Source organism: Medicago sativa, chromosome 7 (genome assembly GCF_051527215.1).
Source record: "Medicago sativa cultivar Bolivia chromosome 7, Bolivia_mono, whole genome shotgun sequence".
In the NCBI taxonomy this organism is placed as follows: Eukaryota; Viridiplantae; Streptophyta; class Magnoliopsida; order Fabales; family Fabaceae; genus Medicago; species Medicago sativa.
In genome coordinates this window covers 90,900,118-90,918,037 of record NC_140755.1, presented here as the reverse complement: position 1 = coordinate 90,918,037, position 17,920 = coordinate 90,900,118, and the positions used below count along the sequence as shown (strand labels likewise).

Here is a 17,920-nt window from a genome sequence, read left to right as displayed (position 1 = left end):
TTATTAATTTGTTTTAAACAATTTTTCTTATAGAAAAAGAAAACATACTTTTGCTTTATTTTATGTTTGTTTTTCGTGTTAAACCTCTCGAGTTTCTACGAAAAGTGACATAATCAGTTGGTTGTCTTTTTATAGTATCTATCATAGTATACCGTTCATTTTATTTAATTTTTGGCCCAAGAATGTTCAATTTTATTAAAATTAGTTTTCAATGTAACCACTTAATAGTACACATTTTGATAGTTTTCAACGTGAAACCAAAATAATTGTCTAATGGTTTTGTAATAAAAAAATGTGATAAACATTAAAATCATTATTAAGTAACCACTTAATAGTACACACTCATAAACTATTAAATAATTGTCAAATGGTAAATAAAATAAAAGAATAGTGAAAATTATTATTGATAAATGGTTTTAAATAAAAACAATTACTGAAACCATAAGCATGGTTCAATGGTTTTGCTAGTGTTCTATGCGAAACCAAACTAACTGCCTAATGGTTTTGTAACAACATATAATCATGAATACGTAACAACAAAGAATGTGAATGTTATAATTTCCAATAACAAGTGCTTCACAACAAGTATGATTAGTTCGGTCATACTATGGAAATTAATCCATGTTGGGACTCGGAGATATCTATCACAACAGATTTGTTGAACTTCCTATCATTTTAACTTTATCATCATCTATGATTGATCATTTAGTATTGGAACAATTTGCATCTCTGATTTCTTTTTCTCCTTGAGAATAACCTGCCTAGGCATAACCTCTAACAGAAAGCTTGCTCCATTCCACACTGATGCAGAAACCTTCAGTATTTGGAAAACCACGGACAATTTATAGGACAAGAATATCGGAACAGTCAGCGCCATCGTTGCCACCGTAAACATTCCTTGAAGAAGAATGAACATTAACAAGCGGTTTTGATCCCCGAGCAAGCCACTTAAGCGCCACCACATGTTATTTGCTTTCTGAGCTTTTTTAGACAGTTCCCTAAAAAATGTAAGATTAATAAAATGTTTAGCGTCAAAGAATGCTCTACCAGTCTAAAACACATACTGTACAAAAACAGTTTGAAGGAAGGTTTTAAATAATAGTCAGGTGTCCATGAGTTCAGCTCAGTTGTAAGAGCTTGATCTTATAACCTCAAGGGACGACAGTTGCAAAACGATCGCTAGTGCCACTTGAAGCAATGATAAATAATAGTCAAGTACATTGTGACCCTTGATATTGTAGAGAAAAGCGGCCAACTACAGCTAGTGTGGTTCCAATCACGATTGTGGACCACCTTTTGAAACTCTATTGGTCTAAAGCAAACATAACTGGCTAAACCGAATGAGAAGAGATGATTACCTATAGGAAGTCATGACTTCAGGATCTCTTAAAAACCATTGTCGGTGTAAGACATTGACAATAAGGTAGTATAGAACCTGCCACAAGGTGTAAACTACTAAGGGAACCAGAAACATCCATGTACATAGATAGGATTTATCTTCGATATAAGGCCATGTAACTCTTGCGGCAGCTCCCTCTGGTCGCATAGCTTCTAAGGTCTCAGGATTCCACCATCGAATAGTAAAGAAAACCAATCCTGGAGAAAAAAAATCCATTAAGGTATGATGAATATTATAAATGGATGCATAAAGTAAAGTAAAGGTGACAATGACATGTCTATCACAAATCCATTCCAATGGTAACATCTATCAAATATTGTCATGCTTAGGTAAAAGTTACAGCTCGTCATATAAACAAATACAAAAATCACTTTTATACTAATTGTACAACATGAAACATGGGGAGTTAATACAATATTGTTAAGACCCCTAAATGGTTTTACATCTGACAGATAAGTAGTAATGCAAGGGTGTAGAGATGAAGAAAAGAAAACATCCAAAATCAGGCAGGCGTGTCAACAAACAATAGGATTTGGTTCAACAACTAGTAGTAGGCCAAACCAGATACCAAATATATTGCAACACGTAAATAACTAAACCAGATACTGAATAACATTGATCAAAATTTTCCATTTTAAGGCCAAACCAATGTAAAATTGTAAATTTGCTAGTAAAATCGAGAATTTACCATGTTATCAGAGTTTACTCGAGCTCGTAATTTTGTATCAAAAAGAGAGTTTACATGTGTGTTTAGTCATTTTCGTGACCACCGCAAACTCAAGAGTTTGACAATGACAACCATGACTACTACCATGGTTGAAATCAACATCAAAGAAATGAAAACTACCAGTGTATTGGTGGTGTTTTTTGTGGGGCAGCAAAATTGCAGCTCTATTGACCAGCATAAATAGAAGAAAATAACAAAGTATAATGTTACACATAAACACACAGAAGGTCCTTATAAACTTTTAAGTGCGAATTGTGAGATCTACACAAATAGAATAAAGCACACATCTACAAAATTTTCCAGCTTCAAAACTTATGATCAAGAAAGCTTATTTTTGTTATCACTGAACAATTTTCAAAGTTGATCACGTATACGGACTTTTACTACTAAACTTAAGGTCTCCTTGTCTAGCATGAATCTCTTGAATAGTAATGTTACTTTTGTTTATGTAGAAAAATGTTAGTAGATTTATATATTAGGTTCCAGGGTTTGGACCCTGGACCTCCTTCTTAAAAATTATTTGGTGTCGCTTAACTCACCAACCAAGCTACCTTCGTGGGATGACAAATATCTATATCTATGTGAACAAAAATTAATGGACTAAGCTAAGGCCAATGCTAGATACCACGAAAATCATGATAGTAGAACTTGAACACAGCAAGTAAAATACATTCCATCAGAGATATTATATGCTTTTGTTTCACAGATATGTCCAATATTGAATCAAATGCATATTCTACAAAGACCATAGTAGAAGCCAATGATTTTGCAAAAGGTTATTATCTTGTTGAAAAAATGAATATTAAAAATTGTAGGTAGAACATACATGGTAAAAGATGGATAAGAACACTAACGATTTTGTCAAGCGAACTGAACACCAAACTGCAACGCCAAACAATCAATGCCCATGCTAACGGACCCTAAAACCGCACTTAAATAAATCACACATTCGACCAATGAACCATTCTTGTGCTAGGATGTCAAATTACTAAGGATAAAATGCTCACCTCAGCAAATGAAAAGCAGACCAGAAAAAACTTCTCATTCTTTGGATAAAAAAGAAGGTAAACCAAAAAGATTGTATTGGCATAGTAGCAAAAATCCTGAAACACATGAACAATAGTTCAATCAACTTATTCTCATTACTTATGTTTGTACAACAATAACTGAACAAAGTAATAACGTTATCCTTATGATGATGACAGCGATGAGGCACTCCTCCATTGATTTTAATTATAAAGGTAATTGAGTCAATTCAAGTGTTTTCAATACACTACAATGCTAAAGTGCTTATACTAAAGACTGGTCAATTCAAGTATTTTCAATGCTACAATCCATAATTCTCTCACATAGGTATGTTTGGTTCTTGGGTGACAAAAATTGATTTTGAGTGAATTGATTCTGGTTAAAAGTGAGTTGAACCATAAATTTGTGCATAAAAATCAAAAGCTACAAATTTGTGCGTAAGAATCAATTCTGTAAGCAACCAAAACATCTCAGAATTAATTCAAAACCACCAGAATCAAGTTCATAATAGAAGATGAACGCAATAAATATATAATTGAAAGCTAACCGGAGCGGCGAGCAAGGGTGAATGCCGGTGAAATCAGGCCGTGAGCACGAGCAAGAGAGAAACGTCAGAGCAATTGAGTCAGAGGAACGTCGGAGCAGTTGAGTCACGCCGTGACCTAGCCGGAAAACCACGTCGGAGCAAGTTCCAGCGCGAGCAAGAGAGCAACGTCGGAGGAATCAAGCCGGAGCAGTTGAGTCTCCGTGACCTAGTCGGAAAACGACGTCGGAGCAAGGGTCAGGGCAAGCAAGGTAACTTCGGAGCAGTTGATTGCGAAAACGCGTGCGAGCAAGAATGATTTTTTGCAATCAAAGTGTGGGTGTGAGATGTGAGCTGTGAACCGTTAGATTAAGCATGATCTAATGGTTGATAAGTACTTATGCATGATGCATAAGTTATGGCTTATGCACCATAACTTTTGCCCATTTTATTTACTTTTGTTGCAAAATATGATATATATTAAATAAAATTAAATGATTAATTTAAAGGTAACACTCAAAAAGAAGAAATGGCCATCATGAAGGGGTCATTGTTTTTCTCCAGATTTTTACCATTAAAATTATGTCAAAATTTGAATTTCTAATGAAATCTGTTATCTTAAAACCTTTGCAAGGCCAACCTACTCTAATATTAGATGTGAGCAGAAAGTTCAGGTGATCTGATTGAAAATACACGTTCGATGACTTTCTAGTGAATGTACCAATTATAAATCAACTTTCCACTTTTTTCTTTTCCAATGTAATTTCATACACTTAACAACTCTGATAGATTTATCCCGTAACAGTCATTAATTTTGTTGTTCCATCTATTAATGAGAAGTTTTCAAAAATCGTTCAGTAATATCTTGTATTTATTTTAATATTAGCTGCAACATTTGTATAATTGTTTCAGTGTTTATCTCCAGCGAGCCATCTTTTTACAAAATCAAAGTAATTAATTTTCCAAGTAGTTGCTACTTGCAGCATGTATATTCAGCTTATTTCATTTCATTTCTTTCTTTATGTAGACACAAAATCATTATTGTAGAAGGCAACTATTTGCTCTTGGAAGATGGGGTATGGAAGGAGATTTCATCTTTGTTTGATGAGAAATGGTATTGGTTTTACTGAGACACGTTTCTTATATTTTTCCATTGGCCTTGAAAGTTTTGAAAGTTGTCTGTGAACTCTATAGAAAATTCGGATGTGAGCCGACTGCTCTTTTGAAAATTCTGCCTTGAAAATTATACTTATGGACTTGTGTTTTCTGAACCGCATTCAGATGATAATTAGCTTTTGCCTGTTTCATGCTGGGAATATATTATTATTGTTGTGTTTAACAATCTTACATAGTTTTTTCTACATACAGAAAAATCTTATTTTGTTTTTAGAGCCTAAGTAGATAAAGGTACCATGGATGAAATAAAGGCATTGATTTATAGAGGCTTGTATTGTATCTCATTTTTTCCTATAAATCCTCCCTGGTTTAACTTGTAAAATAATATTTATCCATGAGTTTATTCAGGATTCAGCTAGAAGAACATATCAATGCAATAATATCTTACACTTTTGTTTGCTTTTTTCTTTGTCTATAGTATGTATTAGTTGTTACCTAATTGATGTCCATACATTAGGCCCCTACTTATTTGTTTGGAATTATTTGTGTTCTGACATAATGTAGTAAAGTTGTTTTGACATTAATAAGTAACCTTTGTAGTTCACTATTTGTTGAAAAAGTTAACTAATTCTCAGAGTACATTTCTATTCCTGGACAATATGGCTTATGTTGTCTATGCCTCTTGTCAGCAAGAGACACTTTAAACAGGGCATAACTTGTACTATGTTTCTGATCAATAGAGACAACCCAAACAACCTATCATATTCAGTTGGTCTGTTGATTTCTGTTAAGGGCACTTGCCTTCACAGTTTCAATATATTTACATCTATCAAGAAATATGCAACCTAGCCCAAGGCCAATATATGCTTTTTCAGCATTAGAGTTATCCAGGATACCGGTTTGCCTAATTTGTTTGTTCTTATTCTTTTCAAGGTTTATTTATATAGATATCGACAAAGCAATGCAGCGAGTTTTGAAGAGGCATATCTCTACTGGTATTTACCGTACACTTTTCTGCAAAATTATTATATATCAGCTTTCTCTGCATAGGGAATTCATTTTAAATTAACATGAATTTTTCTTTTCCCTTTCCATCTATAGGCAAGCCTCCAGACATTGCTAAGCAGCGAGTAAACTTCACACCTTACAACTTGTGATGTTTAGTTGAATGTTGGCTTGATATTTGATCTATTGTTCTTTTTTATTATGGGTCATTTGCTTACATGCAACACTTTCATATTGTAATGTTTAGTTGAATGTTGGCTTGATATTTGATCTATTGTTCTTTTTTATTATGGGTCATTTGCTTACATGCAACACTTTCATATTGTAGATAGAGAACAGCGACAGACTCAATGCAGAACTTATAATGAAGTCCAAGAAAAATGCTGATATAATAATCAAGTCGGTTGATTTCTGAGGAATTTGTTTGTGCTAAGTCAAGCCTAAATGTGCAAGGGAAGTAAGTAATATAACTTAATAAGAATGTCTGTAATAAAGGTTGTGATTAGTTCACATCCTAAAATTGTTATGCAGCTTTAGAGTAAGCAAATAATTTTGGTAATGTGTCCAAGCACCATATGAATGCTACTTTGGATTGTGAGTGCAAAGTGCAAACATGTTAATATAATATGTGCTTTGCAGCTAGTAAACTACTTGTTCTCTCTCAGTTCATCTTGATCAATTACTACATTGTTTCTTTTGTGTCTTGTAGTGGCAATTTTGTCATCACATGTTTGATTTTACGCTTAGAGGTACTGAATACTTTTTGCACAATTTTCAGTTTAAGTGGTTTGAATTTTGTATTTTCTTCGTTTTCTCCTTCGGGTGTTTTTCATTAATCATTAATAGAAGAATATTTTGCTAATAATTTATAATTATCTATTACATATTGTTTGATCAAGGGAAAATTGAGAAGAGGAAAATGCAGTCAAATAATTTTTTTTAATTTGGATTGTAGTGGAAGGTTATTTGGAATCTGGGTCTTTGAAAAACTATCCTGGCATAAACACCATCTTGTCTCCTTTGGTATCTGTCTTGCTCTGCTGGGAAGAAAATTGCATCCCTTGGATCATAAGAGGCTATCACATTTATTCCGTTGGAAAAAATGCGAAGTAATGAAGTTTCAGCCGCTCCTTAAGATCAGCACTTGATTGAAATTATGTCTGGAAAAGCACAAAATCCTAGTGGTTGTTGTCTTCATTAGTAAGGATTGAAATATGTTCAAGTTTTTGTTCATTTTCAATTGTGATAGGACATTTTCTTTACCGAAATAAATGTTCAATGTTAGATATATCACATTTCTCTGATAGGTTGTGATAACTGGTGGTGGGATTTAGCATGGGAAAGCATAGTTGTTTCCCACCATGGGAAAGTCAATGTTAGCCATTAGATACACAATCTTATTATACACCTTCAACACTAGATTTTTTTGTCAATTTTTTCACACTATCTTCCCCAACAATTCTATCTCTTCCATCCATGTCTCTCTCACAAACCACAACCAGCAACTTTCCTCCAAACAAATCCATGTTTCAACAAAGAACTTTGAGGAAGTAAACAAACACACACTGTTGAATCAGAATGAGCCTCTCTTGAATATTGCCATTTCATCAATTTCATCAAATCCAATGAAGAACAATTTGAGCCTACTAGCAACTCTCCTCCAAACAAATATATTTCATGAATCTGAACCTCTAGAATCAGAACAAACCCATTACAAAGAAAACCTTCAATACCTCTAATTAACAACGAATCTCAGTTCACATCCAAAAATTTGTTCAACATGAATGCAGTAGGTTTAGATTTGTTCAACTTTGCTGGATTAAACTACTTATTTTTTAATTAACCACAACAGAACGAGATTCGGATATTAAAACTAGTGAATTCCATGAAGAACAATATATGTGATCTAATACAAAACCAAAATACCAAAACGAGAGTGAAAATTCGATACTACTCTCTTAACATATAAGTCTGATTATTGTTATAAAAAAAAAAATTAAGTCTGATTATAAATCAAAAATAACACGAAAAAAAAAAAACAAAGATCAATTGGGTTTTGAGAAATTAATGGGTTTCGTCGTTTTGAGATCTGATCGCACAAGAGTGAGAAATCTCTGAGAGAAGTGTGAGCAATGACGGAGAAGACAGTGTGAAATATATGGTGTGGACAGACCATCATAAAAGGTGTGCACCTCTTTAATCTAATGGTAAAAGAAACACTTTCCCATCATGGGAAACAACTTTCCTTTCCCATGCTAAATCCCACCATAACTGGTTCTCAAAATCATTTCATATACTCAGCAATATCAATTCTGCCTTGTTTTATGATTATTTTTGTTAGATAAGTTTTAAGATTGATTAATTGAACATTTAATTGGATCATCTACATCAGTATCTTTGATAAACTTGCGCAAGAGCATTTCTAAAAAAAAAATGTGTTGTCAACCACTTAAATTGAAAGGTTATGGATATTAAGCAACATTTTGACATACTAGTGAGATTTTATATTTTCACATAAGTTTGATTATACTCTTGACTTTGAATATTATTAATAGCAACAGATTACTCTATAACACAATTTTCAACACATTTTATATTCGTTAAAATTCATATGGATCTCATCAAATATATATGGATAATTCACATAATTTGATAGAACTCATGAATTTACCAATAACAGAGAATATGTTCAAAAGTTTTAGTTAGAGAGTGTGTATTGTTATTTATTTATTTTTTTAAATTTACCATCTCAATAAACAAAAAGCCTTTCTTGACGATACTTCTTGCTGATATACACACCTTAAGATTTTCAACTCAAATGCGATGGAAATTTTGGCCTAATGAGATTGGTTTTGACAGTTTCAATATCAGTTTCAATATCGATATAAATTAGAGATTGAGTTATCAACACTATTTCAATTTCAATATATTCCCTTGTTGTTACACTTTAACAGTTATAGATAAACTAATATAATTACACTTACATCAACGTCCATCCAGACTTTCTGGACAACAGGATCTACGAATGAGGGCAGTAGAGATAAATGAGAAAGACCCCAATAAAGGCAACAAATGTTGATGGGGGTATCGGTGAACCATGGTATTTGTCGTCGGCGTAAACCTCCTTATACTACTCCTAAGGCTCATCGTACTTCTCATAAGGCTCGTAGTACTGCTCTTGCATAAGGTCAACCACCTGTGACTGACTCGTTTGTGATGTTCCCTCCCCATTGACGTTCCTATGCCCCAACCCTCGTTTATGAAGAGGGTTCTCTACGTACACTATCGGCCATGGTCTCCATGCCTAGCATCCGCCTATGTTGGTTGTCAACCATATCTACACAACAAACAGCATGAAAAAAAAAATGAACTCAGTGAGGCATTTCATCAAATACTTGAGCTAATAGTGAGTTTTGTCTCTAAATGTATATCTAGTAGTCACAATAGTTTTTTAATGTATCAAAATTCCAAAATTGTACCTCGTTTGCACTTTATTAATCAAAATAGTCTGACACTAAAATAATCTCTTAATGCTCACAATAATTATTTTCATATAGATATTGATATGACCGTTAGTAATACCTATAAGGATTGACATGACAATAAATAAGTATATTAACGAAATGCACAATCATCGACTATTTTGAAATTTTTTGATACTATTGTGGCTATTGACCATCTCCAATGGCCTATTGAATGTGTCATTCAACTTGTTGAATCATTGGAGGAAGGCTATTGAAGATGATGTGGATGAAAGAGGGTGTTGAAAGGATTCAACAAGTTGAAAGCTGGCCCGCAGACGCCACATGGCTTGTTACGATTGGCTGCTTGGATTTTTATCTTCTTAATAATTTGGACTCAATTATTTCATTGCAAATAATTTTTTTTATTTTTTATTTTTTTACCAAAATTCATGATTTTTTTCTCTATAAATAGAGACTTGGATAATTTGATTTGGACACAGAAAAAAAAACAAAGTTTTTCACTCTCTTAATCTTATTATCAGCTTTTCTTTTGAAGTTTTAGTCTTTACTTAGTAAAATGGATCCCAATAATAATCAATTTAACTACCAAAATCCCAACAAAAACAAAAAAAAAAATTGTTAACTCTTTCTTTTTTTAAATTTAATTATAATCGATAATTGTAATTTTATCTTATGTAATTATAAAAACAAAAATATAAAATTAAATAAGAATAAGAAATGAAAGGTGGTGGGGTAGAGTGTTGAATGAAAAAACCATTGAAGAGATAAAAATTGAATGAGTGTTGAATTAAGAGAGAGAAAATGATGTAGAGTGTTGGGAATTGAAAAAGTGGGTGTTGAAGGTTGTTGAATGTATTTTACTATTGTACATGGTCTTATGACACGATTAGGGTTTTTTCTACATTACCCTCTCTTGTTTAGGGGGTATTTACCCCTTCAAGATATCAACCAATCAAAATGTAATATACAAATGTAACATTAAATGTCAAATAAATGAGTCAATTTTTTCTATAAAAAAATGAATTTTAATAAGGTAACTTTTAATTTTTATTTAATTATATTTAGGTATACAATTTTAATTAATTTACACTATAGAGCTTGTAACAATTAAAATTTCACATTAAATTCAACCCATCATGGTTGTGTTTGGTAACACGAATAAGCTAGTTTATAGCTTGTTGGACTTGCTTATACTCCCTCCGGTCACATTTATAAGCAAAAAAGCATTTTTTAGGTTCATTGAATACATAATGTATTTGGTCTATATATTGACTAAATACATTATGTATTCAGTGAACCTAAAAAGTGCTTTTTTGCTTATAAATATGACCGGAGGGAGTAAGTTTGTTTTGATATAATAAGATGTGTTGGGTAAAAAGCTTTTTCCACTAGCTTATAACGTTTTTTGAGAAGCTATTTCAAGTAGCTTTTGAGCTTATAGCTGGTAGCTTTTTATATTTTCTTCCAATTTTAACCCTATTAATTTAATTTAATTATTTTTTAATAAAACAACATGTTCATGGCTTAAAAAATAATGGTCAAGTTCATAGCTTATTTTTTAATAAAACAACTGTCACATTTTCTCCTTTGAAAAAAAACTGTCATGCTTTATTTTATTTTTTAACTAGTAATAGACCCGTGCGGTTACGCATGAGTCATGTAACATTGTGGTAATCATATAAAAAATAATTACTTTGTTAGTACTATCAAATATTTTCTTTTCATATATTATATATAAAAAAATGTTAAATATTTGAATCGCGTATGTTGTGGATTTTATTTTCTTACGTACACGAAAACAAATTTTTATATACACATATAAGAAAGTCAATAAAATAATTTTTTTAAAACTCATGATTATTTTCAAAATATCAACATCAATGTAGTGTTTCTATTAAATAACTTTTTATTTTATATGCAAAACACCGTTCAATGTTTTCACCGTACCCGTTGTAGATTTTATGTGAAAGATTTTATGCGATTTTATGTGATTTATCTACTAAAATAATTTTTTATGTTAATATATGAGAAAGTTGAGTTGAAATAATTTTTTATGTTAATATATGAGAAAGTTGATATAATAAAATCGTAGAAACTCATTAATATTGTCAAAACATAAACATTAATATAGTGTTTCTATTGAATAACTTTTTATTTTATATGCAAAATACCGTTCAATATTTGCACCGCTCCCGTTGCAGATTTTGTGTTTATATATGCATGAATAAATTTTTATGTACATATATGAGAAAATCGATATGAAATTTTTTTGAAAACTCGTGACTATTTTCAAAATATCAACATCGATGTAATGTTTCTATTAAATCACTTTTTATTTTATATTTAAAACACCGATAAATATTTGCACCGCACTTGTTGAAGATTTTATATACTTATATATGCAGAAGAATTTTTTTTAACAATATGTAACAGTCAATATGATAAAATTTAGAAAACTCGTGACTATTTTTAAAATATCAACATCACTGTATTGTTTTCTCCAAAATACCGTTAGATATTTACACCACACTCATTGTAGACTTTATGTGCTTATATGTCCAAAATCAAATTTTATGTATACCGATATGAGAAAGTTGATATGCTTAAATTTTGAAAACTAATGATTATTTTAAAAAATTTAACATTATTATTTCGTTTCTATTAATTTTTTAAATATGCAAATTATTAAGATTAAGAGATTAAAATAGATGAGAACAAAATGACGATATAGAGAATTAGTTAGGCTTGGAAGTGAAAAATCTGAAAAAATGAAGATACATAGAGAATTAGTTAGGCTAGAAAGATAAACAAAAATATATATAATAATTTATTCAAAATGAATAAATTTGTATTTTATTTTGTAAAATGACGTTTAAACCCATAAAATTAAGAAGATTGTGAGGATAATTATCAAATTTTACTCGAGTAAGATTTTCTAATTTTATTATTATAGTATTAGTAGTAGTAGATTAGTAGTAAAAGTAAATATTTAAATTTGTTGTGTGGAATTGAAAAAATAGTTGTCCGTAATTATCATGATAATATATTGGCTTTTAAGAAGGACAATTATGAAATTTTGTTGGATTTTGATTTTGATATATTTTTTTAATAAATATATTGTTTTTTAATAATTTATTTATATTTTGTTAGTAGATTAAAGAAACAAATAATATTTAAAATTTTAAAGTATTTCAAAGACTTATTAATTTCGCAAAAATACAAATATTGATGGAAATTTGTTATATCAACTTATCCGTGGAAGTACAAATTAAGAACAATTTTTTTTTTTTGTAGAGAAAAAATTGGCTACACCTTTCTGTTTTTAATTAAAAAACAAATAATGTTTTAAAAGCATTCCAAAATCTTATTAATTTTGCATCCTAAAAAATAAATATTTATGGGTTGAATTTGATGTGAAATTTTAATTGTTACAAGCCCTATAGTGTAAATTAATTAAGATTGCATACCTAAATATAGTTAAATAAAAATTAAAAGTTACCTTATTAAAATTGATTTTTTTTATAGAAAAATTGACTCATTTATTTGACCATTTAATGTTACATTTGTATATTACATTATACCCCCTAAACAAGAGAGGGTAATCTAGGCCTCACCCACGATTAGAGATCATCAGTTAGAGATCATCAGAATCTATACATACAACTTTTACCCTTTTTGTATAGAGCAAATTACCAAAATGTCCTTTATAAATTTTTATTTTACACTCCTTCCCCGTTCTTCACCCTCGCATAGTTTCAGTTCACGCGGTACCTTACTCCTCTCTAATCTCAGTCTCCGGTGACGGCGACGGCGAGGCGACCACGACATCGCACAGTCTCACCGGTGCGGCGACGCGTGAGCGACTCTCCTCTCTCAGTCGCGACAACAGAATCTTTTTACATATCAATTGAAACTAATGCGAGCTTCTTCACTTCAGTTCCCTTCTTGATTTCCTTCACTTCATAAATTCAGGTTTGTTTTCTTTAAAATTTTATCACTTGATTCAATTCAATGTCGGTAAGAAATTATTCTATGTTACTTGAACCCTAGAAATCAAAAATTGGGGGAAACTTGAACCATTGATTCCCTATGTTGTTTGATTCAATTTTATGATTTTTTATCATTGTCGTTTGATTGGAGATTTTCAATTGAGGCTTGTTTTCCTAAATTCTTTGTATATACCTCTAATTGTTTTCCTAAATTCTTTTACTTAGATTTTGTGGGTTTTTTTTAAAGCACATAAAGAGGGTGAAAACAGCAGAATTGAGGTCCTGATCTTAATGTGATTTTTATTATTTTTTTATTTTGAATTCTGTTTATTGGTCTATCTCATGATGATGATGATGAATTATGTTTTGATGGAGAGAAATTTTGTTGGAATGAATAGTTTATGACTTGGTTAACTGGAATTTTGTTTATGATTTGGTTAATTGGCTAATTCGAGTAGTTTATGACTTCACTCATTGAAATTCTGTAAGGCCCTCTTAATCCTGAGTTTGGCCGGGTAAATAAAGTCTGCCCAAGAATTGTTCCAAATCCAGTTGAAATTCTATTTATGACTTGGTTAATTGGAAAAGTTTACGACTTGGCTAATTATTCTAATGATGATGGATTTTGTTGTAGTGGCTTAATTGGAATGAGGTTAGTTATAGTTTATGACTTGGCTAATGTTTTAATAATATGACTAGCCTAATGTTATTAAAGTTGGACTTAAACTCATGTATAAGATTTTTTCTATTCTGCAAGTGGCAAGCATTTTAGTAAGCTGGTTTCGATTCTCTAAGGCTAGGATAGGGCTATCTAGTTGGTAGCTAGTATATTTGGAGCTTTAGATTTGTGTTGGAGTTGTTGCGGTGATATTTTTTTGATGAAGTTGTATATGACATTTATGAATATCAATTATAATATTGTAGTTAATATTTTGGGTAAGATCCGCCACTGCTAATCTCCCTTTCTTCCTTCCTTCCACAGTTCCACTCCATTGTTCTTGATACTGCAGAAAGTGTTCCCAATCAATCTTGCATCACTGTTCAAAAAAATTTGTTTGAGGAAACAGTATGGGAAACGATAAGAAAAAAACGAATCGAAAGAAGAAACAAAGTCAAACACAGAAGATGAAGGAAGGAAGCTTTCAAGAAGCATTGATGAAACAAATTCAAGAATTTCGCACCCCATTGTCGGCGGCGATGGCGATGATACTGATGATGGGGATAACTCTTTCTATCTTATATTTTGATACTGGGAAGCAGCAGCAGCAGATTAGCTTTCAGGAGTTTATGAATAAGCTTTTGGAACCAGGATTGGTAGATCATATTGTTGTCTCCGACAAAAATGTTGCCCAGATATATGTTTTGAACTCTCCTCGTAATCAAACAGAAACGAACTCTCCTCGTAATCAAACAGAAACGAACTCTCCTCGTAATCAAACAGAAACATACGGTGAAGAAGAAACCCTTCCTGCGAAGGGATATGGTGGGCAATATAAATATTATTTCAATATTGGGAATGTCTTTACTTTTGAGGAGAAATTAGAGAGAGCTCAAATAGCACTGGGTGTTGACCATCATGATTTTGTACCTGTTACCTATTCTTCTGAAATTGGCTGGCACCTGGAGTTCATGACATTCATTCAACACCTGTTGCCTTTGGCATTTCTCATCTATATGGTTGCCGGTGGTAAGGGTCCTTTTGGAGTCTTTAACATCGGAAAACCACATTTTACTAAAGTAGACAAAGACGCCAAAAACAAGGTTCGTTGGGGCTACTTTATTCTTTTGTAAATAAATGGTTAATATTTTTTATATTTGTATTTTAGGGAGTTGTGGTGTGGTGAATAACTTAAGAGTGATCATAAATTAATTTTAGAGAATTTTTTTCTTGTCTGAATTATTTTTTGTCAGGTCTATTTTAAAGATGTTGCTGGCTGTGATGAGGCAAAACAAGAAATTATGGAGTTTGTGCACTTCCTCAAGAGTCCTAAGAAATACCAAGAGCTTGGTGCCAAAATTCCAAAAGGTGCTCTTCTGGTGGGTCCTCCAGGCACAGGGAAGACCCTTTTAGCAAAAGCAACTGCAGGGGAATCTGGTGTGCCATTTCTCTCAATATCCGGTTCTGATTTCTTAGAACTGTTTGTTGGTGTTGGATCATCTAGAGTGAGAAACTTGTTTAAGGAAGCAAGGAAGTGTGCTCCTAGTATAGTATTTATTGATGAAATTGATGCAATTGGTCGGGCAAGGGGTAGTAGAGGCGGAGATCGTGCAAATGATGAACGTGAAAGTACTTTAAATCAATTGTTGGTGGAGATGGATGGCTTTGGAACCACTGCTGGAGTTGTTGTGCTGGCAGGTACAAATAGACCTGATGTATTAGACAAAGCCCTACTTAGACCAGGGCGTTTTGACCGCCAAATAACAATTGATAAACCTGACATCAAAGGTCGTGACCAGATATTTCAGATTTACTTGAAAGGGATCAAACTTGACCACGAGCCTTCATATTATTCACGTAAGCTTGCATCCCTTACTCCAGGATTTGCTGGAGCGGATATTGCTAATGTTTGCAACGAAGCTGCTCTGATTGCTGCAAGGACTGATGAAGCACACGTCACACATGATCATTTCGAGGCAGCTATTGATAGGATCATTGGTGGTTTGGAGAAGAAGAACAAGGTAATAAGTAAGCTGCAAAGACGCACCGTTGCTTACCATGAAGCAGGTCATGCTGTTGCAGGTTGGTTCTTGGAACATACTGACCCATTGTTGAAAGTAACTATTGTTCCTCGCGGATCATCGGCTCTTGGGTTTGCCCAGTATGTTCCGAATGAGAACCTTCTCATGACAAAGGAACAACTTTTCGATAGGACTTGTATGACCCTTGGTGGTCGGGCTGCCGAGCAGGTTCTCATTGGAACAATCTCTACAGGAGCACAAGATGACCTGGAGAAAGTTACCAAGATGACATATGCTCAAGTAGCCGTCTATGGTTTCAGCGAAAAAGTGGGCCTCCTCTCTTTCCCTCAAAAAGAGGACTCGTTAGAGATGTCTAAACCATACAGCAACAAAACTGGTGCAATCATTGATAATGAAGTGCGAGAATGGGTGGACAAAGCATATGAACGTACTGTGAAGCTTATAGAGAAAGAGAAGGAGAAAGTAGCTCAACTTGCGGAGTTGCTGCTTGAAAAAGAAGTTCTTCACCAAGATGACTTGCTTCCAATCTTGGGTGTGCGACCCTTCAAGAGTACTGAATCACCAATTATGATAGAGCCTGAGGTTGTTCCACATAGTTGAGTATGTTTAAGTTTATTACTCCATTCATCCCATAATATATGACTTATTTGAACATTTCACCTAGATTAAGAAAAATATATAAATGAAAGAGAGATAATAGTATTTTTACTATATTATTCTTCTCAAATATTGGTATGTTTATGATTAGCCTAAACGTTTAGTAGAGCATTTGAATTGGAATTCTTCTCAAATATTGGTATGTTTATGATTAGCCTAAATGTTTAGTAGAGCATTTGAATTGGAATTGGTGTATGTAGTATTAATTAAATGGTACAATTGAAAAAATATGATGAATGTGACCTTGAAATTTAAAAGAATCAACAATTTTAGGACATTCTTTTTGGAGACAAATCATATAGTATGGTTGTGTTCAAGTTGGGTAACCATCATGGTCCAGTTTATATCAATTGTAGATTTTGCAATAAACAAATGCAAGGGCAAACACACTCACATCGCAGCCAGCTAGAAAAAGATGCCTTCTAGGCAGTTAGGCTCTTCAAGAGCCGCTCTGTACCTTGGGATCTCTTGCATTTCACAAAAGCTTTTCAAGTTTAAAACAATCTGAACCTTGGAAATTCTGCAACCATTGGAATGTTTGATCACGCCAATGATCATTTGGGCGATGTTGTGTACGTTGAGTTGCCAGAAGAGGGAGCTGCAGTGACACAAGGAGTTATTTTTGGTGCAGTTGAAAGTGCGAAGACAACTACAACTACTGACATTAACTCTTCTGTTTCGGAAAAAGTGGTTGAAGTTGAAATGAGTGACAGTGGTGAACTCAACAAATTGATGGATTCACAACAGTATTCCACGTTATGGGAAGAAGATTCCATGCGTTAGTAGTCTTGCCGATATCTTTCAGTACAGATGAAGCCAATTTGGAAGCTAAGAATTGCTTATTTTTATTTGCGGAATCCAATATTGAATTTTGAAATTTGAAAGATGAACATCAACAACATTAGGTAATTTGCTAAAATCATATATAAATATACCTTCTGAACAGGTAAAACACGACCCTTCCCTTGGGTGAAGCTCGTGCTTATAGAAATTCCTCAAATTTTGAAGCAGAGCTTCAGAATCATAGTTGTTGTTCTTAAGTGCCTTCAACAACTAGTAAGATGGCGTATGGATGAAAATATTTTTCAAAACTGGGTAATACAACCTACGTCAGACAAAATTTCCGTCCTCTCATGTGGTCTATGTATTGACTTATCCACCAACTAAGCCATTTGAAGTGACGAAAGATCATTTGTATACCGTGCAACTATACTAACTCACAACGAAAGTGTAAATGGTGTCTGCATTTGATAGTTGTATTACTTAGAACTGCTACCATACTCTCCACTTGAG

The 17,920-nt window shown here is 32.8% G+C and overlaps 2 protein-coding genes and 2 pseudogenes across 10 annotated transcripts in view; 3 read left to right on the top strand and 1 right to left on the bottom strand.

Annotated features, from left to right (window-relative positions):
* The window catches only part of LOC146910141 (putative uridine kinase C227.14), a 45,586-nt gene extending 38,497 nt beyond the window's left edge, over positions 1 to 7,089 (top strand). The window contains exons 10-14 of one of the 8 annotated variants that reach the window (XR_015020552.1): positions 5,725 to 5,786; positions 5,893 to 5,921; positions 6,125 to 6,253; positions 6,506 to 6,545; positions 6,752 to 7,089. Coding sequence is in view for 4 of the 8 variants with exons in the window: in XM_085730420.1 (XP_085586546.1) it covers positions 4,703 to 4,789; positions 5,725 to 5,786; positions 5,893 to 5,921; positions 6,125 to 6,211 (265 nt within the window). In the remaining 4 variants the exon portion in view is untranslated. The other 7 variants (XM_085730420.1, XR_015020555.1, XR_015020554.1 and 4 more) reach the window with 7 other exon arrangements.
* On the bottom strand, positions 381 to 3,350 carry LOC146910142 (glycerophosphocholine acyltransferase 1-like; annotated as a pseudogene). Its single transcript, XR_015018272.1, has 5 exons — positions 3,330 to 3,350; positions 3,134 to 3,229; positions 2,953 to 3,046; positions 1,359 to 1,596; positions 381 to 998 (listed from the first exon to the last, which is right to left on the bottom strand). The product of XR_015018272.1 is annotated as a glycerophosphocholine acyltransferase 1-like (transcript).
* A 5,939-nt stretch (positions 7,090 to 13,028) lies between the features above and the next one.
* Positions 13,029 to 16,761, top strand: LOC146910140 (ATP-dependent zinc metalloprotease FTSH 3, mitochondrial-like). The gene is made up of 3 exons (XM_085730417.1): positions 13,029 to 13,253; positions 14,253 to 15,031; positions 15,182 to 16,761. The coding sequence occupies exons 2-3, from the start codon at positions 14,339 to 14,341 to the stop codon at positions 16,568 to 16,570; spliced, it is 2,082 nt and encodes a 693-aa protein (XP_085586543.1). The 5' UTR covers positions 13,029 to 13,253; positions 14,253 to 14,338; the 3' UTR covers positions 16,571 to 16,761.
* Positions 16,762 to 17,161: 400 nt separating this feature from the next.
* On the top strand, positions 17,162 to 17,410 carry LOC146910139 (glycine cleavage system H protein 2, mitochondrial pseudogene; annotated as a pseudogene).
* The last annotated feature ends 510 nt before the right edge of the window (positions 17,411 to 17,920 follow it).

Excerpts from the sequence above, each read along its gene's own strand:
- LOC146910140 (XM_085730417.1), top strand. The coding sequence starts at position 14,339 with ATGGGAAACGATAAGAAAAAAACGAATCGAAAGAAGAAACAAAGTCAA. Across the intron at positions 15,032-15,181 it reads ACAAAGACGCCAAAAACAAG|GTCTATTTTAAAGATGTTGC; the intron begins GTTCGTTGGGGC and ends ATTTTTTGTCAG.